This window comes from Saccostrea echinata, unplaced genomic scaffold, assembly GCF_033153115.1.
Source record: "Saccostrea echinata isolate AGI-Se365-2 ecotype Australia unplaced genomic scaffold, CSIRO_AGI_Sech_v1 ptg000029l, whole genome shotgun sequence".
Taxonomy (NCBI): Eukaryota; Metazoa; Mollusca; class Bivalvia; order Ostreida; family Ostreidae; genus Saccostrea; species Saccostrea echinata.
The window spans coordinates 8,488,811-8,514,961 of NW_026889778.1; the positions used below are offsets into that span (position 1 = coordinate 8,488,811).

Here is a 26,151-nt window from a genome sequence, read left to right on the forward strand (position 1 = left end):
AGGACCTTATTTAATGATATGCATTTTTTTCAAAGAGAGAAAACGAAACCATTAAAAATTTGAGTAATATTAAAAAAAATTATTTTTTGTAACCTAGTGTGCCAAACCTTTATGATAAGATAAATAATTAAAATTGCTTTTCCTTGGTAAAGTTGGTTCTACTTTTACAAATATTCCTTTTTTAAGTATAATATAGGCAGCCGCTCAAACGTACTTTTAGTTACGATGTAGGCCTAATTATAATTTCATCTTAAATGTTTCTTTTTTTCCTTTTTAAATTTTCTTTTTAAATTATTTTAGCATAATTTGACGATTTTTTTTTTAAATTCGAAACAGAGAATTCGTAATGTGTCCTCTTTGAGTCACGTGACTGTTTCTGAAGATGATTCTCTTGGAACAATGACAAATTTCTTAATTGTTTACGTCCTTTGAAGTGGAAAGACATAACAGCGCAGTCGTTTAAATCCAGTTATAAATGATATAGGATAAGCCATGTAAATTAACGATTGACTTTTTGCGGGAAATAAATCTTAGGGGATATTTTCTGGAGTAAAAGCAACGAAAATGGCGTCATCAAGAAATGTGAAGCAACCTCCCGGCGCAGGAATGTATGATCCAGCCAGCAAACTCCAGTCAAATACACTGAAGGTATGCTCTCTACCGTGGAGATGTTTTTCTCCCCAACTTCATTTGCACACCTTTGCTCCTGAAAAAAAAAAATCGATTGTCCATTTCAGACATTTGCAGGTCAAGATTTTTGTTTTATTTCCGAGATCTATATATAGGCCTACATGTCTGGAGACAAAATGAGTTTGCTGTTGTGCTAGAACAATTTTGATTTTGTGTATTTTTGTTCTATCATATGCATCGATTCACCCATTGGCAATGTCTATAGACAGGGATTTCAAGAATTTTGCAGTGAAGAGGTGAATTTGTCCTTTTGAAGAGGCAGTTTTGGAATTATTTCCAATAGTGTATTTAGTTTATTTTGCCAATTATGATATTTGGAGCAGCAAATTTTAATTATTAAAATGGCTATTAATCGCCACCTGTCGGCCCTTATGGAAAGCCTGATAGAAGTTAAAAGAGCTTTACCATTAATTCAAAATTAGTGACAATTACATATAATTTATCTAGTCATTATTAACAATCTTTTTTCTTGGTATTTATCACTACTATTCTCTAAACTTTGGAGCAATGAGCTTTTGACCAGGAAAACTTGATCTGGTTGCTTTATGCACTTCTTTAGCCACAAGTTTTGAGGTCAAGGTCACAAGTAAAGGATAATCTGTTGCTGAAATTAAGCATTTTCAGAAAATTTGAAAACCTTAGACATACATGTTCTTTTATCTGTGTTCTACTTCTTATTTGCTTGAAGTGATTGAACTTGCTAAGGCCAAAAAAAATAATAGTCTTGTTCCCTGCTACCAGCCTGAAAAAAATAGGATAGGTAGGTAGGAAAATTATTTTATTTTATATTTTTATTTTATTTTTTTCTGACAGCATTTTTTGGATATGAACTAATATAAGATCAAATTAAACATGTCACAGGTCAATGTTGTCTTTTAAAAATTAAATTTCATGTCTTTTTATGCACAACTCAAGTGGTATTTTATGAAAGTCCATATTTAAAACAAGAATTTCATGAAATGCTTGTTTTGTGTTAACACGGCAACCGATTAAGGTGACAGAATGATGAAATTCCGCAAAATTCCCTATTTTTTTCTTCCAAGACTTAAAAAAAAAACTTAAGGGTCGGGTGCAAAAAAATAGGGTAGGTCGGGTAGCAGGAAACAAGACTATTTTTTTTTTTTTGGCCTAAGTTCAGAAATCATACATTATATAAATGTATCATATTGTATTACTATATATACACTACGCTGTCGTGGCTAACACACCTCCCTTATTCTTTACAGAGACACCCTAAAATGGATTTAAACAAAGCAGATCTTCTGCGATTACTCAGCTACTTAGAAGGAGAATTACAAGCTCGTGATATTGTCATTGCAACAATGAAGGTATATAATAGTAAATTATAGTCCATGAGCCATACCTTTGTTGCTGTCAAGTATCACTGATTACAATCTGAATTGATAAACACAAAACACAATGTGCTGTGAAATTTAGAAAATGTGAGTTGTAATTATTGAAATTTAATTTGCTAAAGGAATATGGAAAAGATCACAGAACTCTAAACTTGCTTAATGAGCATTTGTTTTAGATACTTCATACTTTGTACAATTCTAGAAATGTACAATATTTAGTCTAAATTTAGGCAGAGAAGGCTAAGCAGTTATTGTACCAGGCAAAGTACGGAAGGTTTGGACTGGGAGACCCATTTTCTGCGTTACAAAGAGATTCAGATAACTTGAAGGATAACTCGTTCGATGAGTCTGCCATTAAGTCTATGTACGATAATCAGCTGGCACAGTTAGAGAATCTGATAGCGACACAACGGAAAGCTCAGCTGAAGATGAGGGAGCAGTTGTCAGCAGCTGAAAAACGCTACCACAAGGTGAGTTTTCCTCTCCTGCCAATGTCAGAAAAACGCTACCACAAGGTGAGTTCTCCCTCTTCCGCCAATGTCAGAAAAACGCTACCACAAGGTGAGTTCTCCCTCTCCTGCCAATGTCAGAAAAACGTTACCACAAGGTCAGTTCTCCCTCTCCCGCCAATGTCAGAAAAACGCTACCACAAGGTCAGTTCTCCCGCCAAGGTCAGAAAAAAAGGCACATGGTCTGCAGTGAAAGCATTTTATTAATTACCTCAGCTTTATAGTTAAATACATGCTATACTAAAAAATACAGTGCAACTAGAACTACAAACTAAATTACTGTAAAGCATGCTTAAAGCGAATATGCTTATTTAAGGAATCACTGTCTAGTTAGTAGAGTATGCCAGGGCATCAACGATAGTTGGAAACGTGGGATAATTTACATAACGGGCAAAGCCCGTTATGCATAAATTATCCCATGTTTCCAACTATCGTTGATGTCCCTGGCATACTCTACTAACTAGACGGTGATTCCTTATATTTCCATTTCATTTTGAAATAAAATTGTAAATTTAGATTTTAAAAATGTAGACTAATAGATTTAAATTACACGAGGCCTCACATGTCAATTTCAATAGTCCCCGCCCACTGACGTCAAACACAAAGACAGCCGCACGAGAATTACATGCATATTAGGCCTTCTTAGCATCAGACATAAAGACAACCGCACGAGAATTACATGCATATTAGGCCTTCTTAGCTCCTGACCTTTCGCTTGGCGAAATTTGCATTCCGGTAGAATTATCAAGAAATCAACTCAACTAACTTTCAAAGAGTTATCACAGAGAAAACAAATAGAAATGGAAATATAATATTATGAATTGACGCTCATAGCGAAGTGGTTTTCATTCCCCGTGGCATTAAATCATATTCTGAACTTATTGGATATAACAAATAACGTTTATAACGAAGCACTTGTCCATCCCTGGCACTTTGTTATAAGCGTGTTTTAGGTTATGAGCATGTTTAAGGATAGGATGTAGTTTGTCTTCCAACATTTGGTGATGTTTGTAGGTGTGTAATGAATTGGAGGATGAGAAGAGGAAACATGCCCAGGACACCGCCCAGGGAGACGATGTGACCTACATGTTAGAGAAGGAAAGAGAAAGACTTAAACAGGAGGTATGACTCAAACATCAGTACTTCACAGCTAATCTTTATGCCTTGATCAATCTGTTTCCATCTTGAAATATAGAATTTTTCTATGACAATTGAACATGAAATGGCTAAAACAATGCATTTCTGTAATTGTATAATGTTGTTTATAGGTCAGGAATTATTTATGTTTAATTTGAATTCTAGTGTTACATTCACTGAAAACTACAAAGTGTTCTACAAAATCAATCTTTCTATGGTCGAGATACTGTTCTATTTAGCTTGAAAGAGAAAAAAAGTCATTAAAATAATGTTCTTTGAAAATGGAATGCTTTGTTGAGGATGTGTTGTTATTTATAGATTGAGTATGTGTTACTATTTATAGATTGAGTATGAGAAGAGTCAGAACAAGAAGTTGGAAAAGGATCTGAAGAAAACATTAGCAAGTCTGGAGGAAGAGAGAGCCAACTCCATAAAACACAAACAGGTGGCGGTCATGTTAATCAAAGAACAAAAGAAGCTGGTGGAGAAGTTAGTCAAAGATCGGGCACGGATCCAAAAGTTAGAACAACAACTACAAGATGAACAGGAGAAGACAAGTAACGTGGTAGAAGGGCTGGTGATAGAAAGCAAGAAATCACTCAAAATGGAGGCAGTGATGGAGAAACAGATGAGTGATTTTGATGTCGAGCGGGAGCAGCTTAGAGGGAAACTGGGTCGCGAGGAGGCCAAAAATCGGGAACTGTCCAATCAGCTTGAAGCTCTTCAGTATCAATTTGATCTGCTACAGAAGCAGATGGCACTAGAGAAAGTGACCGCTAGTAAAGACAGTTTTCAGAGTATTGAGATTAAGTCAACAGTTAAAACACCGGATAAATCTGGGAGCAATATGGCTGTTGTGAGTCCTAATATAGGTCAACTGCCACCCAAAGTAGGAAGGATGAGTGAAGGAAGTCTGAAACTGAGTGATGTGACTGACAGAAATCGTGTTGTTGAGACAGTTGTTCAGAAAGGGGGTCGGTACAGTCACTCCCCAGAGAGGTCAGTATCAGAGGGCTATAGGACGGACACACAAGAAATGAGAGTGGCACCAACAGAGCCTGTGTCCATAGACAGAAATGCAGAGATGTATCGAGGAGGACCCAGAATTCCTCTTCAGTCAGGATCTACAACTGTATTAACAGGAGGTGGGAAGGTGCTGACAGTAAATGTGGGGCATTCAAGTTCTCCTTCCTCTCCAGTCAATATGTCACCCCGAAAAATAGCGATCCCAGGGAGAGGGACCCCTCCACCCTTACCCCCCAACAAACCTAGTCTGTCATCTCCTGTCACTGCCAGTCCAGTCAGCAAAGCTGTTACTCCTGTGTCCCAGGCAGGGGCCTCACGTGGGGTTCATATACCTGTCAGTGTAGTTCATAGTTCTGGAACTGTCACCCCCACAAGGGCTTCACAAGGGGAAGGAAAGGCCGCACCCATACGGAAGCCTACTCAGGTTTGTGTCAATGCTAAATCATGAACTATGAACTCTCTTCAACAGTTTTCTTGTCATTAATTAATAGGTTGTATTTTTTTTCTTTAAAAATTGAGCTATTCTGAGGGCGGTTTACAAAATTATTTTACAGGTTCAATCACACAAAGTATACATTTTTTTTTTTTTGTAATGTTGTTTTAAGGTATTGTGTAAACTTTGAAGTCTATTGAACTTTGTGGTTTTAGCAAAATTGAAAAACAGCTTGAAATGACTTACAATTATACATACAGAAATGTAAACAATATAATTTGTTTGGGCTTACATTGCCTAGTTCTTTTAGTCTAATTTTTCCATAAAAGGCCATTTTATACATAAAATTCAGACTTGTGACCAAATGAATTTTTTGCATTAATCTGATGGGGTATTAATGATGAGTTAAGGTTGAATTCTATCCTGGTTGTGCCTGCTGCCTTTTGAGGGTTGTGAAATCCAGCTTGTTGTTGGCCAGTGGCTGTTATGTTATCAATATTTCATGTTCTTACAGTCTATTGGTCATTTTGTGCAGTTTCGGTGTCTTTCATATATGTTGTTTAGTGAAGTCTCTAAGGTTTTAGTATTTATTTAATTAAGCTAGTCAAATTGATTGCTTTTTAGCTTATATATGTATAGGTCAGGAAGGAATTCTAAGAATCATAACAATTCAATTATATTTCTGCCCATATTTCCTTGATGTCTACAACTCCTGCTATACCACTTAATATAAGGCTTTCACTGAATCTTCATTACATAGTGCCATTGTGAACACCACCAATTTACATTTCAAATGGACAGATATTTGGAGTTACCCATAGCAAAACATACTACACTTGGGGATAGCCATCACTTATACGCAACTCTTCTTACACTGCTGAATGCTATTTAATGAGACTCACAGAATCATTATTACAAAGTGCCATTTTGCACCTCCTATTTTACGTTTCCATCAGAAAGATATTTGGGTTCCCCACAGCGAAACATGGACTTTACCATTCTTCCTATAATATTGGGGGTACTAATTGATATCCACAACTCCTCCTATACCACAAATTTAAACTGAATGGGACTAGCTTTCACAAAATTTTTATTACGCAGTGCCATTTTGCACTAACTATTATACATTTTGATGGGACATGTATTAGGGGTTTCCCATAGCAAAACATGGACTATGCCATTGGACTCAATAAAGGGGTTGCCCATTTTATTAACACAACTCCTCTTAAACCCTAGAATGAAATTCAAGGGAACTTTCACAGAATCTCATTTACATATGACCAAGAAATGCACTTTGCCAATATATTTGTATGGGACGGGGGTATCATCATGATCATTGTGTGAGCTCAATGCTCACAGTACCTCTAGTTTTTTGGGGTTTTTTTAACCTGTCTCCTGTAGGATAATGATAAATCTATTAAAGGATATATATTTTAATTTTTTCTGCATTGTACCATTCTTGATTTGAGGCTTTAATTAATTCATTTTCTCATTTTAATTGGTTATCTATACTTTCAAGCCATGTTTTCAACTTCTGAATTAGTATGTACAGGTATTTTATCATTATATAATCATCTACACAATATTTCACCTTAGTCTCCCCTATCATGCCTATTGCAGTGATATTTTTAGATTCCAACCTTCCTTACAGCTTTTAGAATTTTTTTATTTATTTGGTTAATATACAGGACCATTTTTAGATTACAGTATATTATGTACATTATTTTTGACATCATATTTATTATAGTGGTATGTGATATTTTGTTCAGAAATCCATTGTGTGTCGTATTTGTGTTTGCCTATCAGAATATTTTATCTACTGATTTTAATATGCATAAATTTGACACAAGTTGTAATTTTTTTCTACACTGAGTGGCACAAATTTGTGAATGAGGAAAATGCCTTTTACAAAGTGTTGACTTTGATTTTGCAGAGAAAATATGCATTTACAAAAGACAAGCCTGAAATTGTCTCCCTTTGGTAATTATAAAACAGTTGCTAATGGTTGCCTTTTTACACATTTTATTTGAAATTTTAAGAGAAAATATTTTTAATTTGATTATTTCCAAAACTATTTTTTGTTTTTCAAATGGTTGATACAAACAGCAAACTTCAAAGATACGATATAGATAGTGTTTATGATGGGTGTTTGATTTACATGTATGTGTTAATCTATTTGGTAAATTAATTCTCAAAATCTCAGAATTTACTATAAAAACATGAAAAACTTGAGGCATCCTGTCTTTTGAAATCCATAATTCCCTATGTTTATTGGTTGCAATACAAAGGATTAGACAATTTTATGCTTGACTGGTGATTTGGGCTGCCAAAATTTTTGCCATCATGCATTTAACGTGTTTTCATGATGTCCGTCTTGCCAATTTCTGTCACATGACATGACCTTCATGCAGTTATCATGGTGATTTAGGTGTTTAACAATGTAAAAGCTTGACTGCCATCTGTTCATTGTATTTGTTTTATGTCAATAAAATTTCTGTTCTTCAGTGCCTGCCTTTTGCTGTTTGAATTTATTGAAAAAAGTTTTGAAAGGATTGGAATTTGGAATTGAATATAAAATTTTTATAAATTTTACACATAGTAGACAGGTTTGCCAGCAAATATTTCTCAGTTTTTACTTTTTTAAGTTGAAAACCAAAACAAAAAACATTATAACTTAGCTTCCGTGTGTTTATTACCTTGTATTTAAACCCTTTCTTTTATCCTAATGTTTTTGTATGTATATAAGTTATCATGTGTTTGTTTGCTTCTTTACTCCAAATCAAAACTGTTTTGTATTAAGTTCAGAAATTTCTCTTTATTTTGATTAATCATTACCTAGATTGACTTTTGTGTTATTCTGTTTTACCTATTTTTATCTTTTCTTTCCTTCATTTTTCTTCCTCATGTTTGACTTTTCTTATGTTTGTTTGAAGTTTATGTACATATCGGACAGGAAGTTTATCAAATTCAGAAGGAAAAAAAAATCAAAATTACTTTATGATGAAGTACTAGGGCTAAATGCAAGCTGTAATGTATGATGCTTGGTAGTATGTGTTTTTAACTGAGACAAAAATAAAAAAAGTGTAGATATTTGGGTGATATTTAGTGAAACATTATCTTTTATAAAGGTTTTTTTATGGTTAAAAAATGGTATACAAAGTTACACATGCCCTAAACATAATGCATACACAGCCATAATTGTTAGAAGGCATATTGGAACAAACTGTAAGCTGGAGAAAAAACAGTTTCCAAAGTGATGTACCATATTATAAAAGACAAATTACTAGGAACAAATGCAGTGAAAAAAAAATATGGTTCATGAAAACTTCAAATATCTAAATTTGAAAGTGAGGAGTTTCACACAGACCGGGGTGAGATCTTCAATTGCATCATGGTTGCATGTACAATAAATCAGATATATTGAAACTAGATTTGCTCACTTTCATCAGACTTTGACTCAATGCATGTTGTTTTTTGTGACAGACTTTCACATTCTATTCCCTACAGTAAGGTGAGGCTATAGAAATACAGGTATCTGTGTGTTGTCTCTCTGTCGATTTCTTACATGTAGCAGTACATCTATTGAAGTTTTTTTGGCAATGTCTCTCTTTCCCTTTTCATGTTTTTTTTTTTTTTTGCATTGATTGAAGATTGAATGTAGATGATCATGAAACATTATCTCATGTTTGTGTTGTGCTAGTTTTTGGTTTTCCTTTTTTTTTCCCATTAGTACATGTATTTATGTTGGATGCAATTACCATTTTAAGTTGTTGAAGCATGTTTTGTAATCATGGTATTATTTCATTGGTGGTTCAAAGCCTCCTATTCTTTTATAAAGTTTGAGTTACAATGTATATTTGTCAGATGCTATGTGTACTGTTCTGCCCAGTTTTTTTCATTTCAAACCTCAGGTTTGCTACTTCATGATAATGGCACATAAAGATTAAGAATTCTTATCCTGATTTTACAATAATTAATCCTGCATGTATAGGTATGTCTGTGTGCATATTAACTTCTGCATGTGCATGGTTTGTTTTACAGTCCCTGGTGAGCAACAATACTGACTCCGCCCCAAATGGTCACATGACATTGACTGACACCTCTGAACAATCCAATGAAGCTTTAGAATTCCTTGGTCCAGAAATGGCCGACCTTCAGAATCTACTAACTTCTATCATGGCAGGTAATGTATGGTTGTCATGCCACTGAAATATGTGCAGACAGAGTATGACAGACAATAAAAAATCAATATACAAGGTATATACATGTATACATATTGATGTAAATTAGAAACTTGTCATTTGGTCTTTAAGAATAAGAGTGTGATATTTCATTTAGAGGTGTGCCAGGCAGGTATAACTTTGATAATTATAAACATGATGAAACAAAGCAATACCTGTAATTTACCAGAAAACAAAAAAAAAATTTTTGGAATGCAGTATTATGATTTCATGTCTAAACATACATATATACTAAAAATTCCATTATTATCAAGTGTTTTTGAATGGTAAAGATGTGGAAATAGAAGATACATGTATATAAAATACTAATGTTCCAAATTGAAGAAGGAAAAAAAATCCACCGAATTATATGTTTACCAAACATGCTGAATTAATTAACCTATTGGCAGTATTTTATTATTACTGATTAACAGGACTGGGTTCTACATCAGATAGAGCTGGTATGACACTACCCACAGTAGCTGCTAAGTTCCTACACAAATATCAGAAAATATGGCTGCCCTAGGCTTAATTCATGGATGTCATATTAGGCTGTACTCCTGCAGGCTTCTATTGTAGATCACACATTTCTTATGGCTCACTTCAAATCCCAGAACACAAGACCTGAATTCAGAAATGCCTTTAGACTTGATTAATTCAAGTAAAACAGATTTTTGACAATGTTGATACTGGTTGATACAAACAAAGGGGGGAAAACACACACTTTATACCTCAAATACATTTCAAAATATGTACATTAAAACTTGCTAGTGCCGAGTATGCCCTATTTTTTCATGGCTTTGAGTAATGTAATGATCACTTCTATAGTTCTATCAAAAATAGATGGTAATGTTTACTAGGCCTTTTTGTGTCAAATATTTCATCACAGATTTTCTGGCCTTGCTTTGTCAAAATGTGTAACAAAGATGGCTGATAATGACCTGGCCTTGTTGAATTTTAGATTGTAGGGACACTGCTGTCTGAGTAATACTGTAAGTGACCTTCACCTTGCACACCATATCAAAGCCATCACCAGGTTAATGTCACCAATTATGCAGTTATTTCACCCTAGTTACCATAGTAACACTGACCCTGGGGTTTGGTAGGGACATGTTCTGGGCCTTAATACTGCCAAATCCCTCTGGACCGTGGAAAGATTTTCAAGAGAGGAATCATTTCCTTGTGTGATGTGAACCCCCCTCCCCCCATCCCTCTTTATTCATAAGTGTGTGACAGCTGTAGAATTTACTAGGAGCTTGAAATTCTTTTTCCTGCTTCTGTATCCTGTTCTCAAGCATCAGAGCTTTATTATATAGTGTAAAACACTTCAGAGAACTACATGTACTTTAAATACATTATTGTCCAATGACTTTTGTTAAAAGCTAATTAACCTAAACCCACCTTCGAAAAATTTTACCAAAGAACTCATTCAGATGTGTCAAAAAGAATCATGTTTTAGAATTAAAATGTTTATATTAAAATGTTTTTAGCTAATTTGTAATCACTCAGATTTTCTTTTATCTTTTATAACCAGTTGAACAAATTGTGCATTCAGTTGTTCGAGTTTTTGTAATTGCATGTTTTGTTGATACTCAGAACACTTGCATGCTAAGCTTTCTTTTCATCACACTTTGCAAATTCAAGTAATTTTTTTTTTCATAAACTCATATTCCAAGAATAGATCTTTAAAAGAAATTCTTTTTCTCTCTAAATTATCACTATCATTCAGTTTTGGTGATTTGTTTCGATGCATTATTTTGCTGCATTAAATTCCGTGATAATGATTGCATAGTGTTTAATGTTGAAAAAAATTCATTCATTATTTGTGTTTCTGTTTGTATCTGTTTACTTTCAACTGAGTTTACTTGTGTTAAAAATTGACATGGTGAAATGAAAAGTTTTACTTGGCATTATTTCTGCTGACAGATTCGGATAATTCACTACATTTAGACGGAACTCCTGCGCTCTCAGCTGATGTGCTTAACTCCCCTGTTCACAGATTTGCTGCTGACGGAAATTTCTCCTCATTACAAAAACTCATTTTGGACTCTCAGGCTGATGTTAACCTCCCTGTAAAAGATGGATCCACCCCACTCATTTTTGCTGCTAAATATGGTCACGAAGGTCAGTCAATATTGTGACATCTAAAGTTTTAAAGTTGTGAACAAAGTATGATAAATTATCATCAATAATTTATAGTCATTAAATCAGATCATTAGAAGCTTATGAGATAACTGTACAATCTTGTTAGTTCATTACAACCTGTGGTCAACAGCTGTGAGATTTAAAATGTTCAATTGCCACATCATATCTTTGGGAGGGGGTGGGTTTTTTTTTTTAATATGTACACGTAGATATTGAACATTTGGCTAAAATCATTCTGCCAAATGAATATTTAAAATTCACAATTCGTTACTAAAACAATGCACATTTCTACTGAGTCTGCCTCAGTATTTTTATGCACCCCTTTGAAGGAGGGAGGGCATATTGCTTTGCTTCTGTCAGTCTGTCTGTATGTCTGTCTATCAGTTTCCGTTCATTTTCTTCGCAGAGGTTGCACATACTGAAATGAAATTTGGTATACATATTTATCATAAAAATGTCTACGTCAAGTTCTGTTTTAGGTACGATCGAGTAATTTTTGACAGAGTTATACCTCTTGGACTTTGAAAAATTCCAATTATTTGGAAGGGGGGGGGGGGGGGGGCATAAGTGTTTCACAAACATCTCTTGTTGATATGGCTGTGCAACCAGTAAGAGTTTCCTACACTTCATAAATGAACATGTATGCATCCCAGATATATTAGATGTAAGATATTGATGATAATTTTAGATTGTGTGAGACTGCTGTTGGATAATGGAGCTAGTGTGTCGGCGTACAGTGATAGTAATTACACAGCGACACACGCCGCCTCAGCTAATGGACATGACAGGTAATATTGTCTGAGATGAAAAGTGATATATATAATCTCAGGATAATTGCTTATGGAACACATTACACTTCTAATAAAATATGTCATCAATGTTCAACAACACACACACACACACACAAACATTGTAATACTATTCATACAAGCAAGGAAACTAAGTAAATTATTTTTGCAGTACAGTAAAACTCAGTTATGTAGATCTGACTTTTAAGGACATATCAGTTATTAGGAAACTTTTAGGAATCCTGTAGGAGATTGTATACTATGATGACCATCCTTTTATGAATACTGTATAAGCAGAAATTTTAGCGAGGATTTAATTTTGGCATTTTTAGTGAGGGTGTTGAGATTACTAAAATTGAATATCGCTAACAATTTACTCTGCATTAAAAATTACTCATCTTTCTATGCATCATAAAGTGGCAAAAATTACTTCTCGCTAAAATTAAGCACTGATTTTTAAGGACAAAAATCTACTAGTTAAGTGTAATTATTTGTTAAATGTGTTGTAAACATTAAACATTCATGGTTGTTGTTTAATAAACAGTTGTTTGAAGCTGTTGTTGGAGAGAGGAGCGAACCCTAACATGGGGGATTGGCAGGATTGGACCCCCCTTCACTTGGCCGCTACCCACGGACACAGTCACTGCTGTTGTTTACTACTGGACTACGGGGCCAGACTCAATGTCTGCTCGGCAGTAAGTCACTGTTCAGTTATAACTAGAGATAAATTACAGCAATGGTGCAACCCCTTTTTCTAATCAGATTTTAAGATGTGGTACATTTATCATTCTCAGTTCATAATATACATGGATAGGATCACTAAGCCAGAAAAAAAGATGTGTTTGTGAAACACTGATGCCCCCATATGGCAGCTCAAGGCCTAGGTTAAAGTTTTTCGAATGTAGGTCAAACTCCAAGGTCAAGCTTTCAAGAATGTTGATACCCAAAGAAAGGTCTTACTACAAGGAATAAACATCGGAAATATAATAGCCTTAGTACCAAAAATTCGAAAATATGGCAAAGTTTTAAGTTTTTCAAAAAGTAGGTCATACTCAAAGATGAGTGTCTTGAGGTCAGAAAATAATGGTAGCAAAGAAAAGGTCCTGTTGCAGGGAATGCATGAGTGAAATATGAAAGCCCAGCAGCAACCGGTTAAAGCTTTCACAGACAAACAGACGGACGGACAGACCAAAAACTATATGCCCCCGAATTTTTGATCACAGAGGCATAAAATATTCTTATTCAAATTGAATTTTGTAAAGTTTATTGCCCATGGAAAGAAGGCATAAAAAAGTTCCAACTGAAAGATTTTGCGCAGGAATAGTAGGGACTATATAGGAGATTATTGTTTTAATTTGAGATAGGTGAAACTTTTCTAATCCCGATTTGGTCTATTCCAAAATATTGCCCAACACTATGAAAACTTTAAGACCTTTCAGTTAATTCAGGTGTTTAAAATGTCTAATCCAGAATGTTGTCTAATCTGGCCAATGGAACCATTGGTGTCCAGATTAGACAAGTTTTACTGTACATGTAATTATGTATCTAAGTGAGTCTCTAGGACTTTGTTTGAGTTCGATTCTTTTCATCATTAGAATAGGTTATAAAGGTCAAAGTATGTCTGTTTCCTGTTTTATTTTCTTCTGAAGAATAACTTGCCACAAAGCATACTAGCGGGGAAAAATGAAATGAAGGGTCACGCCTCCTTCAAGAAATATCAAATTAAATGATGACAAGATATATATAAAAGATATTTTTCTGAAGATCCATTAGGTAACTCAAGGGCTTCTTGTTTTGATTTTTTTGCAGACTACTTGGACACCTCTGCACAGTGTGGTACACTCTGACCAATCAGAATGTCTGGAATTTTTACTTGACTACCACTCTAGGTTACCACGGCAACCAGGTCATGTGACTACTCAGGAACTTGTGGACATTTCTGACAATGATGGCTGGACTGTTAGTCATGTAGCGGCTTCCAAAAACTCCGCAGTAAGAGAGATACAACAAATATATTAATAAACGTTCTCTGTTAAATGACTGATCTGTACAAATTTTTAAAATCATTCTTCCCTAACATACTGGAGATAAGTTGCTATTAGGTAATCAGGGCCCGTCTTATAAAAGAACTCACGACTAAGAACAAAATCTATTGAATGTGAAATTTTGTGAAGTTAATGATTCAGTTAAAATTGCTTGGCAATGCATAAAATCATCTTAGTTTCTAAATTCTTTTATAAAGATAAAATGCATTTTAAAATTTTTGTAAAAAACAGTAACAGGGTTCTCCACAAGGGGTTTTACCATGGCGGCCCACCATGGTTAAATTTATGTGCGCCATGGTTAAACGAGCTGCGCCATGGTTACAATCGGCGGCCACCATGATTAAATTTTTATTTAATTTCAGTATTGATACCTACTTTTTAATGACGAGTAGTTAATTGTGTTTATACTACGACTGCCATGCACCTCGCATGCCTCGAGGGGAAGCGTCCGACTGGGCTTAACAAACACAGTCGTTGATCGGCGACTTTGCTCTGAAGCATGACAATAGAGAGTCAATCAGTTGATGGTCAGTATCTTGAGAATTAATTATCCTATACACATGTAATTTCGGGGAAATCCAACGTGTTCACTATACAATATCAGATTTACAAAAGATGACATAAAGAGCAGTAACAACATGATAATCAACATGCATCCGATTCAAGTTCCTGTGCCCAGAAAAAAATTAACCTTTTCAAAATTTCCTATTCTTAGTATTCAATCAATTCCTCATGCTTTGTTTTTTTTAAGTATTAACTTGATTATCTTTCTGATAAAATGTACCGAAGAGCCAATCATCGTCTTAGTTTTAGAGTTACCTCCCATTTTAGGAAACGTCGCGTGGTGCTGTTTTTAGCACTGGGGCACGTGGAGAAGTAAACAATGGAGAAAACGGCGAAAAATGCAATATGTATCAAATATATGCCCCTGGTTATATTAATTTACTTTTACCATGCATGCCATCAGTAAGTTTTCAGGCAGTTAAAAAGCTCAGACATAGGCAAGATGTCGGTATTCGTTCGTCTGTTTGTTTGTGTGTCTGTAACTATTTTTTTTCAAATTACTTCCCATTTATCAGTTTTAGTCATATTTAAATAAAACGTTTCATACAACAGCCAGTATCAATTCTGTATATCAGTTTTTTTTAATAATGTTGCCATGGTTACTCTATCACTGAATTTTTTTTTTAATTCCTTCAAAATGTTCCTAATAAATAGTTTTGGGCCAATTTTGATACACATTTGTAAAGTATGATACATAATCTTTTTTATATTTTAAGCTTTAAAAATTATTGGTTATTTCAACTTTTTGTGTTGCAGTGGTTAAGTTTTGTGAAACCCAATCATTGATTAATGAATGTTAGAAAGTCTAACACGCATTCATGTTTTCGGTCACATTTCGCCTTCGCGCAGCTTCCTCCATGGTTAAATTTTCAAATGTGGAGAACCCTGAGTAATTCAACAAATTACGTTTTAGTTTCAGTCATAACTTATTTTGTAAAGCAGAACCTTGATGTAGATAATAAGGAAATTTTTCAATGAACTTGATTGTCAGATTGATATTTTTATAAGTTTTGCTATAACTACATGTAATTCTTATTTCCTAGGATTGTCTTTCAATCATAAGTAAGTATTGCAATATAGATGTCAAGAAGACTGACAGATGGGGGCGGAGTTTGACAGATGTGGCCACACCCATTTGCAATCAATTTCTGTCTCAGTTAGGTATGTTTGGGACTTGGCATGTATTGTATTCTGTCGTTAATAATAAATGTTACATTTTAAAATTCTTTCGGTTGAAATAGTGATAATATTCTGTCTGAATTACAGGCAGCTCCTGTATACATGTGCCAGTGGCAATTGAGCTGAGTTATGCACGTCTATCAGGGGCGGATAACTCTAGTAACATTACCGGTCGATCGTTTGTGGTGGGGACCGTACAGATAACCTCGGCCACAGGTTGGATGGAGTTAGAGGCAGTGTTACAGTCTGTGTTGTCTAACTTCCTCAGCCAGCTGGATACCGGAATCAGAACCAAGAAAACCAGTCGACTAGACCCCGAGATAACCAGTGATTCAGTTCAGTACAGTCTAGGACTGGGGCTAAAGGCAATACAACACTACTCTATAGGTATGTATCAGTTCAGTACAGTGTAGGACAGGGGCTAAAGGCAATACAACATTACTCTATAGGTATGATTCTATATATAACCAGTGATTCAGTTCAGTACAGTCTAGGACTGGGGCTAAAGGCAATACAACACTACTCTATAGGTGTGTATCTATATATAACCAGTGATTCAGTTCAGTACAGTCTAGGACTGGGGCTAAAGGCAATACAACACTACTCTATAGGTGTGTATCTATATATAACCAGTGATTCAGTTCAGTACAGTCTAGGACTGGGGCTAAAGGCAATACAACACTACTCTATAGGTATGTATCTATATATAACCAGTGATTCAGTTCAGTACAGTCTAGGACTGGGGCTAAAGGCAATACAACATTACTCTATAGGAATGTATCTATATATAACCAGTGAATTAGTTCAGTACAGTCTAGGACTGGGGCTCAAGGCATTACAACATTATTTATCTATATATAACCAGTGAATTGGTTCAGTACAGTTTAGGAGTGGGTTCTTTATAAGTATGGACATATGTCTGCAGTGTATAACCAGTACAGTCTAGGACTATGGCTAAAAGCAATACCATACACTCCATAGGTACACCTGTGTTATCAGTGAGGAAGACAGATAACTCTTGATATTTTGTTTATATACAATGCCTTCCTATATATGTACATTATCATCAGCATACAGTCTATCTATCCTCCATTTTACAGGTTCCTATCATTGGGTGGCTGGTCTACACTCTGTGGACAATCTACCATACGACATTTTGTGCAATAATCAATCCCAGACAATCAACATAGTACTAGAAGGTAATCTGACTGCTCTCTTCACTACTATATTTGTGTGTTTAGTCTGGTTGTTATCTGTTCATTTCTTACTAGAAGGGTCATTTTAAGTCTGAACAATTCATGTAATCTAGAGACGATGTCATGTGCTGTCTTGTTATCAGTTTGTGTTAACGCACTATTGTATTTATACCCCCACTCTGAAGGAGATGTTGGTTATACTGTTTTACCCTTTTGTGTCTGTCTGTAACAAATTTTTGTCGCAGTTTACTCTGCAACTACTCATCACAGATGCTTGAAATTTTAGCACACTTTTTGCCTAGGCATGCCGTATGGTGGGATATTCATTAGAGCGAATATTCACATCAGAGTGGAGGTATTACTAGTGAGAATTGGCTCAGTCACAGACTTCTTGTTGTAAACCTGTCTTGCTATAGATAGTTATTGTAAGTTTTAACGTTTCAGGTAATCTAGAGACGGTGTCCTGTGACGTCTTGTTACCTGTCCCTGTTTTACAGAACTACCTCAGACTCGTAAGTAAAACTATAAAGAAAATGCTGTGAAGGAAAGAAGTTTTTACAAAGTCTGTGTATATTTTAAACAGATAAAGTACTTTTTAAATAGATAAAGTATACTTCATTCACCTAGTAAATTTTTCTGCTCACCTGAGCTTCTACCTGAGCCAGAGCTTTTCTGATCAAAGATTGCTCTGTGTATTTTATATGCCTTTTCAAGGAAATAGTGAAAACTTTGTGATGTCATTTTAAAATCTCAAGAAATACTAGCAAGGAGTTTAATTTATCTACATGTATATAAAATTATTATTTATTTGTCAGTAAGAGATGTATTTCTCTTTGCCAGCTGGAACATTATAAAAGTGTCGTGTTCTATGGACCAGAGGCTACTGGTAAAACCTACCTGGCCCACAGAATGGCCCACTTTGTGGCGGTAAGTGATTTAGTCCACAGAATGGCCCACTTTGTGGCAGTAAGTGATTAAGCCCACAGAATGGCTCACTATGTGGCGATAAGTAATTTAGCCCACAGAATGGCTCACTTTGTGGCGGTAAGTGATTTAGTCCACAGAATGGCCCACTTTGTGGCAGTTAGTAATTTAGCCCACAGAATGGCTTACTTTGTGGTGGTAAGTGATTTAACCCACAGCATGGCTTACTTTGTAGTGGTAAGTGATTTAGCCCACAGCATGGCTTACTTTGTAGTGGTTAGTGATTTAGCCCACTGCATGGCTTACTTTGTGGTGGTAAGTTATTTAGTCCACAGAATGGCTTACTTTGTGGTGGTAAGTGATTTAGCCCACAGAATGACTCACTTTGTGGTGGTAAGTGATTTAGTCCACAGAATGGCTTACTTTGTGGTGGTAAGTGATTTAGCCCACAGAATGGCCCACTTTGGCGCTAAGTGATTTAGTCCACAGAATGGCCTACTTTGTGGTGGTAAGTGATCTAGAAAGGCAAGTTAAATGAAACCACAGCTTTTCTTCTCTTTGAAGTTCTTTAAACATTTTATTTAACTTAACGTTCAGTGCTTTTCTGGATATTATTTACAGAAGAAAGAGCAGAAGGAAGGGAATAAGACCAGCATACATTGTGTAGAGTTACAGGGTGACTTCTCCCATAATGATCTGATCAATCTACTGGTATCTACAGGTAATCACTAGACACTAGGAAAAATTCTGAGAGCAGATCAGTGTTTTGTTTTAAAAATGCTCCTTGTTCCAATTCTGTATCTGTACAAGTCAAACTCAGCAAGAATAATACAGTACATAGGTTTTTGTCTAGGCATTTTCACAGTATTATTGAAATAATCACTTTAGGAATGTGTGAGAGAAAGATATCCTTCTATTTAGTCCTTACTGCAGCGGTACTTATAATTTATTTGATCCTGGTTTTTAGGTTGTATGGTGAAGACAGGAGCAGATTACCAGGAGAACTCGGCTCCTATTGTAGTCCTCAGTAATCTAGAGAGAACTGACATGGCTCAGCTGTTTGGTAAATTACTGGCCGCTGTGGAACACCGTGGTCAGTATCACACCTTTACAGTGGACGGACAGGTGTCAGAACACTACTGCTTTGTGGACAAATTCTACCTGATAGCCACCATGAACAAATCAAGGTTTGCTACTTAGATTTGTATTCAGCTCTTCATTTTTTGTGAAGCCAGAATTATCGATTTTTGAGTCGGCTCGCAGAGCGACTCATTGTTATCACAGCTGTAAAAATTATCACTCATTCATCTATAGGTGATTCATACACCAAATAAGATAGTTCTAGCAAAAAATGCTTATGTTTGAGTGATTGCTTAAACTTACGAGGTAAAAACAGTATAAAATTTCATATTGTAACATTATTTATGTCTTTAGTTTTTTAAAAGAAAAATTTGATTAAATATCTGTACAATGCATGTACAAATACTGCATATGAATATACTAGTATGTGCAAGCGTGTTAGGCAGATCTAATCTTCCCATCTGAAGTTTATTTATCATTGACCTAGAATAGTTCTCATTTACTGCAGCTAGTGTGCCTGAAAAATCTATTTTTAGAATCCAGGTTTGTAGTGTGAATCATTGACATAATTACTTTATAACACAGACCACTGCAGCTAGTGAGCTTAATTTATTTTTAGAATCCAGGTTTGGATGCTGCTTTCCACAATGCTCTATTAAATTATTATATGTTACTTAACATAAACATAATCATAATGCTTAAATTGAAGTAAAATTGTGTGAATACATGTATATAGTTAGGCGGATCTTGAAAAATTTTCCCATAGATGTATCTAATGTTTGTTTTCCATTACTGGAGGTTGTTTCTATAAGTGATTTATCTTACATTTAAATGTTAATATTTTTCCATGATATTTTTTCTCCCTTTTTAAACATGATTTTCCATTTTCCCCTTGTTTTTATTTCACTTTATTGAATTTTTTTTTCTTAATAGAACACCGAGATCTAGTAAGATTTATGATAATTATAATTAAAAAATACTGAAGAGAAGTTTTTTAAAGAACTCATTTGAATTAAAAAGGTGGGAGATATTAAAACCCTTAACCTTTATTTACTTTTTTGGGGGGTGGGGGTGGTAAATTGAGACCCGTTCAAATTTAAACAGTTGTATTTGGATCCCTATTCAAAATGTTGTTATTTTTGTCACATTATGTAATCTTATTTGTGTATTTACAAACCCAAACTTTAAATAAATTTTAAAAATCTCATGTGAGATGGGATTGAAGCCCTTAATTGTTTAACCAATCATGGAGACCTGATATTCAATTTCTTAAGATGCAATAAAAACTGAATATAAGGCATGGTGACATGTTGTATGAAAAAGCTCAATAAACTCAAGTCGACTCTCAGGCCCTTCAGGCCTTTGATTAAAGTTTTCTTCAGAAAGTTGAAAGTTTTTCATTGAACAAAAAACATGAAATAAAATTTGTTTGATTGAAAATTTTTCCCCACCCATATCTTGGGAACTATACTTGGTAATGCTGTATATCTTACAACTGAACATTTTACAGATCCACTGGACTTGATCTCTCTATCCAGCAGCGTTTTAGATGGGTACACTTCCGAATTGATGTTGAACCAATCAGAAATTTCCTGGCCCGCTACTTCCTGAGGAAGTTCCTGCATGTTGGCAGGGGACACCTGCCATTGCAGGACAGCCTGGTATTCCGGGCTGTTGAGTGGGTGCTGTGTATCTGGCAGAGGCTGAACGATGGGCTGGGAAAGCTGGGGGTACCAGAGGTGGTGTTTGGACCGTGTCATTTCCTGGGGTGTCCCATCGAGTCTCAGGATCCTCAAATTATTTACCAGTATGTGTATTTGAACACGTGTAAATATCACATATTATTTACTAGTATGTATATTTGAACACATGTAAATACCACAAATTTTTTACCAGTATTTTATCACGTGTAAATATCACATATTATTTACTCGTATATGTATTTGAATATGCGAAAATATCACATTTTTTTTACCAGTATGTGTATTTGAACATGTGTAAATATCACACATTTGAGAAAGTGATATATGTTTATAAACACTAGTTAGTTAGATATGTTTATTTTATGCTTCACTAGTCTTTTTCTACAAGGATATACAGTAAGTAGAAGTTTACAAATTCAAAACAGTGATCACTGATCTTGGATTTTGGTAGGTGGATTCGAGAGGTGTGGAACACTAAGATTGCCCCCACGGTCAGAGAAGCAGTTATAAAGGGGACAGGAAAAGAGACTTCTTCTGATGGTCAGCAGAAGGTGGCCAGTACAGCCCTATATGTCCTGATGCAGAAAGCTGTGGTCCCAGGATGTCCACTGACTGGGCTAGGTGTGTATGGAGTCTTCAAAATTCATCAAACATCAGAAAATTATATCATGGGGTATATAATCAGGAGGTTGACTGTGGCCTAATTTTTTTTTCAAGTATTAATTTGATTGGTCCTCAATTACAACATTCTACTGGTATAAACACGCTTTTAGGTGCTGTTCTGAAATTGTTAATAATAACATATCCATTTATTTTGTATACTGTCTGACCGTGTTTAAACATGATTCGTCAGCTTTTACAGTGGATGTCAAATCATACATTCACAATGATTAAAAAAATTTCTGAAAATTTTTAATAGCAATGTTAAAAGTTTCCTGATAACTATTTTTATGCGCCCGAATCGATAGATCGGGGGAGCATATTGTTTTTTTTCCTGTCTGTCTGTTTGTCTGTCTGTTGTCAACTTTAACCTTCGCCATAACTTTTGAACCATGAGAGATAAAGACTTCATCTTTGGTATGCATGCTCCACTAATTAAGTTCTTTCAAATGACACCAAGGTCAATGACCTTGGGACCTTGACTGTGACCTATTTGCTAAAAATAGTTTTTTTCGAATTTTGTTGCCGCCGGGTGCATAGTGTTTCACAAACACATCTTGTTGTTTGTCTCTTTTAGAGAAGGACCAGTACCTGTCTTTGTTTTCGGGCAGTAATGAACTGGACATTCCCATCAGGGCTGACAAGTCCAAGATACCCGTCCCCAATGGTACCCACTCCCGACGGTCACTGGGAATGTCCAGGGAGTCAACATTAGGACATAAACATAGGTATTGTTTTAGTCAGTATACATGTAGTTAAGGTTTAAAGATACTTTTAAAAGTTTTTTACATGTAAGTAATAAATGGCAGATATTCTTTGATGGCAGTTTAATGAACATTTATGAAAGGATCATTTTATGATGTTAATTTTCCCTGATTGCAATGAGTTGTAGTTTTTAAAATTGTAGAGGATAAACCAGGGCAAGCATGTTTGATTAATTCAGAATACATGTACACTTTAGGTTTTATAATTGGTTGAGTAAAGTGTGACAACAGATGAGGTACATGTAATGATGTAAAGCTCTGCTTTTTAAGAATATTTTTATTTTGCTATCTCTGCTTTGAAAGCTGTTAACAAATTTGATTTTTCTTACTAAAATTCTTTTCCAAGTATTAATGCTTTTCAGGTAAACAGGTAAATTTGGAAATGTAAACAATAACTGGAAATAAAAATATATTTAAACTGTGGGTTTTAGCTAACATGAGCCAAAGGCTCCAGTGAACTATTCTTGTCAAAGTTTGTCAGATATCATTCCAACCTGAAAAGTATCCTTGAGTAAAGCTGGTTCAAATTTATTCAAATGAAAAATCATGCCCCATTTTGATGGGAGATGACAGTAATTAAAGAAAATTGTCAAGCCGCTGTAAGAATAATATATTCTGATCAAGAATCACTAGGCCCTAGAAGACACTGCATGTGAAAGCTGCTATGTATTCAAAATTCAAATAGTGTCCTCAGGGACTAGGTGGGGGCACACCATTGAATCAGTCAAGGTTCATGTACAATTATATACTAGACTCCCCCAAAGAGCAACAAGGCTGTATCTTTCTCTGTATCTCATATGTTAAATCCAGTAACAAGGCTATCAGAAAGTGAGTTCACTGTCCCAATATTCTAAGGAATGCAAATGTTCAAGATATTAAGGTTGGTAAGATGGTTGAAAATAGAACTATGAATGAACCTGTATGTTCAGATGAACGATTTCATTTATCTAAATATTTACTTGAGAAATGTTACTCAGATGTGCATTGTGGCCCATAGGCATCTTGTTTGATTGTAAATACATGTACTAAGTGCTTTGTTGTGATTTTTGTGACATTTCATAAATTATAAAGTGAAAATCAATTGTGTGTACTAATACGATTTGCTTATCGTGTGTTAATCTGTTTTAAAACAATTCTGATTTTCACTCAATAGGTACCCTATATTAGTTTTGTAAAACAGCTTCAAGCATATAAATGTATTATAATAATATTTTGTGGAGGATAATTTTTTTTCACATATTTTACAGGAAGTCTCTAGATGATAAAGAATCTGAGGTGTTGTCACAGGGAATCAAAAAACGCAGCAGCTCAGAGACATCCATCAAAAACTCTATAGAGTACGAGGGGTCTCCACTCCCCTCTACCAACTTCTCTACAGCAAAGATGCCAAAACTTGAAATCCGAACACCGTTTATTTTTCCGCCCGAGTCTAGATCACGGTGGGATGGAGAGACGTCAGGTTACCAATCAGACACTACAGAGCCTCCATTAAGGACATTTTCTTTCTCTGCCATTCCAAAAAAGCCAGCTGGGGTAGGTCCACACAACAGTTCAGGAGGCGAAGGTCAACCTACACGTAGGTCAAGGTCGTCTGAAAATTTACTAGATGGAGGAGGGGAAACCAAGCCAAAGTCACCTTTTTCATTTTCATTAACCACACCTACATCATTGCTTTCATCATTTAAATTTCTGGAAACAAAATCAAGAACAAATTCGCCATCATCTGCGTTGCCAAGAAACATTAGGTCACAGTCTGAATCTTCATCAAGCACGAGCAAAGCAGATTTACAGCACACAAATTCTGGTAGCATCACAAGGCAGATATCACCTAATAAGACATTTCAAACTAGTGGTGATAGAACAGAGTTTACTCCACAAAAATCTGTCCAAACCACCAGACAGCAAAATCAAGATAGAACTACATGTAGTTCTGAATTTACACAGAATCTTCATAGTTTTGAATTTACACAACAAAGAACAACCCAAAACAACAGGCTACAAAGTTCTGTCAGATTAACTTCAGAATCTACAAAACCAATGACATCCCCGGTCACCAGACTACAAAATTCCCAGAACCAAGCACAAAAAGAAAATATTTATGTATCAAATCAACCGAACATGGGAGATAACTCTTTTATATCAAATTCGAATAGTTCAGGAGGGGAGAAGTTGTTGAGAAATTCTGAGGGACAGCAGAACTTCCCCAGGAATTCTGAGGGGCAGCAGACCTTCCCCAGGAATTCTGAGGAGCAGCAGAGTTTCCCCAGGAAGTCCACAGACAGTCCTTTCCTCAGAAACTCTAAACTTAGGAAAAGCATCGAAAAGATCTTGCCAGACTCACCATTTATTCGTGATTCTGAAGGAAGGAGAAGTTTTGGAAAATCTGAGAGTCCATTCAGGAGGAATTCGTCTTCTCGAAAAAGTTTAGAAAAGGTACAGAACGAGAATGCCGTTTTGAATGAATCCATGGCTTCCCGAAGCCATGGAAACCTACATCATTACCAGGAAAGATATGTTCGACCTGGTGTCGATAAACAAAACAGCAGCTTAGAAAGTGAATTATGAGAGATAATTAGGTCAAACCCTTGTTCTATCTTTATTACAATTTATACTTTCTGAATCTACAGTGTTCTGAATTCCAGAAACATCCTATCTATAGACTGAGAATAGTTTGTGATTGTTAACTGTGATAAGATTTGGTATATTTTATTTTGTATACTTCTGTTTTGCAATATAATTGATTTTTTAAATTTTAATGGACATACTGTACATATATATTTTTCCTACTTCATGTATTGTATTTATATACACAAATGTTAAGTATTTTGTCTATGTAGTTTAATACGCCAGCACAAGGGAAAATTTAATGTAACATTTTCTTTGTTGTGCATACGTTCTCATTGTTATGGACACTAACTCTCTCTGTAGGATGTAAGGATATTCTCTTGGAACATCTGTCCTTACTAAATCAATTTTCATTTCACCAACACTCCTTTTAGTGTAACATTTCCAACTCTAAATAAATTTTATTTTTATATGATATACATTTACCACAATTTCCTAGTGTTGTGAGTTTCATCATTCTTCCATCCTGTCGTATAAGAAAAAAAAGTGCAGCTTATATATGTGTACTCACTTACTTTCATTTCATTCAAAAATTTGTTCAGATCTCCACTCTTGGTATTTTTTATGGGTGAATGTTTTTTTGTTGCTTTGAATTTTACTATTGCTTGTCGTACAAAATGACAGAATTGTCACTGTGTCACAATTTGGAAGGAAGACTGGTTTTTAACTGCAAAGATAGATAGATCAATACCAAATGCACTCAAATTTTAATAATTGAATAACATTCTTCATTTCATAATTCATTGATAACTGAATTTATATTTTTATTAACATTATTGTAAACTTATTTAATATTTAAATGTTAAGATCATTAAATTTGTCAGCATAGTTGTTGTATCATCAGCCTGTGAGGCCATTCAGTCCTTTGATCCTTTGTAACCCCCCAAATTCAAAGATTTGGAGAAAAGGTTTTGGATTTTCTACAACTTTTGCCATGCCTATTAGGAGAGTTATTGTGCTTTCATGAGGCATTGCTTTTATAATTGTTGTGTTATTTTTCTGGGGCGGTATTTCTATAATCAGATTGTAAATGCTGCATACACATGTTGTTGTTAAATGTTTGGTGCCAAGGAAAGATGATCTGCAATAAAAATTAAAGACTTCTGCA

The 26,151-nt window shown here is 35.1% G+C and overlaps 1 protein-coding gene across 2 annotated transcripts; it reads left to right on the top strand.

Annotated features, from left to right (window-relative positions):
- Positions 1-368: 368 nt before the first annotated feature.
- On the top strand, positions 369-26,149 carry LOC133195551 (cortactin-binding protein 2-like). Of its 2 annotated transcripts, XM_061331424.1 has the most exons (22): positions 369-648; positions 1,917-2,018; positions 2,276-2,515; positions 3,569-3,676; positions 4,035-5,141; positions 9,192-9,333; positions 9,805-9,831; positions 11,297-11,494; positions 12,204-12,303; positions 12,848-12,998; positions 14,113-14,295; positions 15,956-16,073; positions 16,179-16,478; positions 17,192-17,290; positions 17,732-17,799; positions 18,128-18,214; positions 18,833-18,932; positions 19,179-19,398; positions 20,802-21,098; positions 21,446-21,615; positions 22,232-22,382; positions 23,666-26,149. In XM_061331424.1, the coding sequence occupies exons 1-22, from the start codon at positions 565-567 to the stop codon at positions 24,981-24,983; spliced, it is 5,370 nt and encodes a 1,789-aa protein (XP_061187408.1). In that variant the 5' UTR covers positions 369-564; the 3' UTR covers positions 24,984-26,149. The 2 variants fall into 2 exon arrangements, with proteins under 2 accessions (XP_061187408.1, XP_061187409.1); XM_061331425.1 differs by lacking the exon at positions 9,805-9,831.
- Positions 26,150-26,151: the final 2 nt, after the last annotated feature.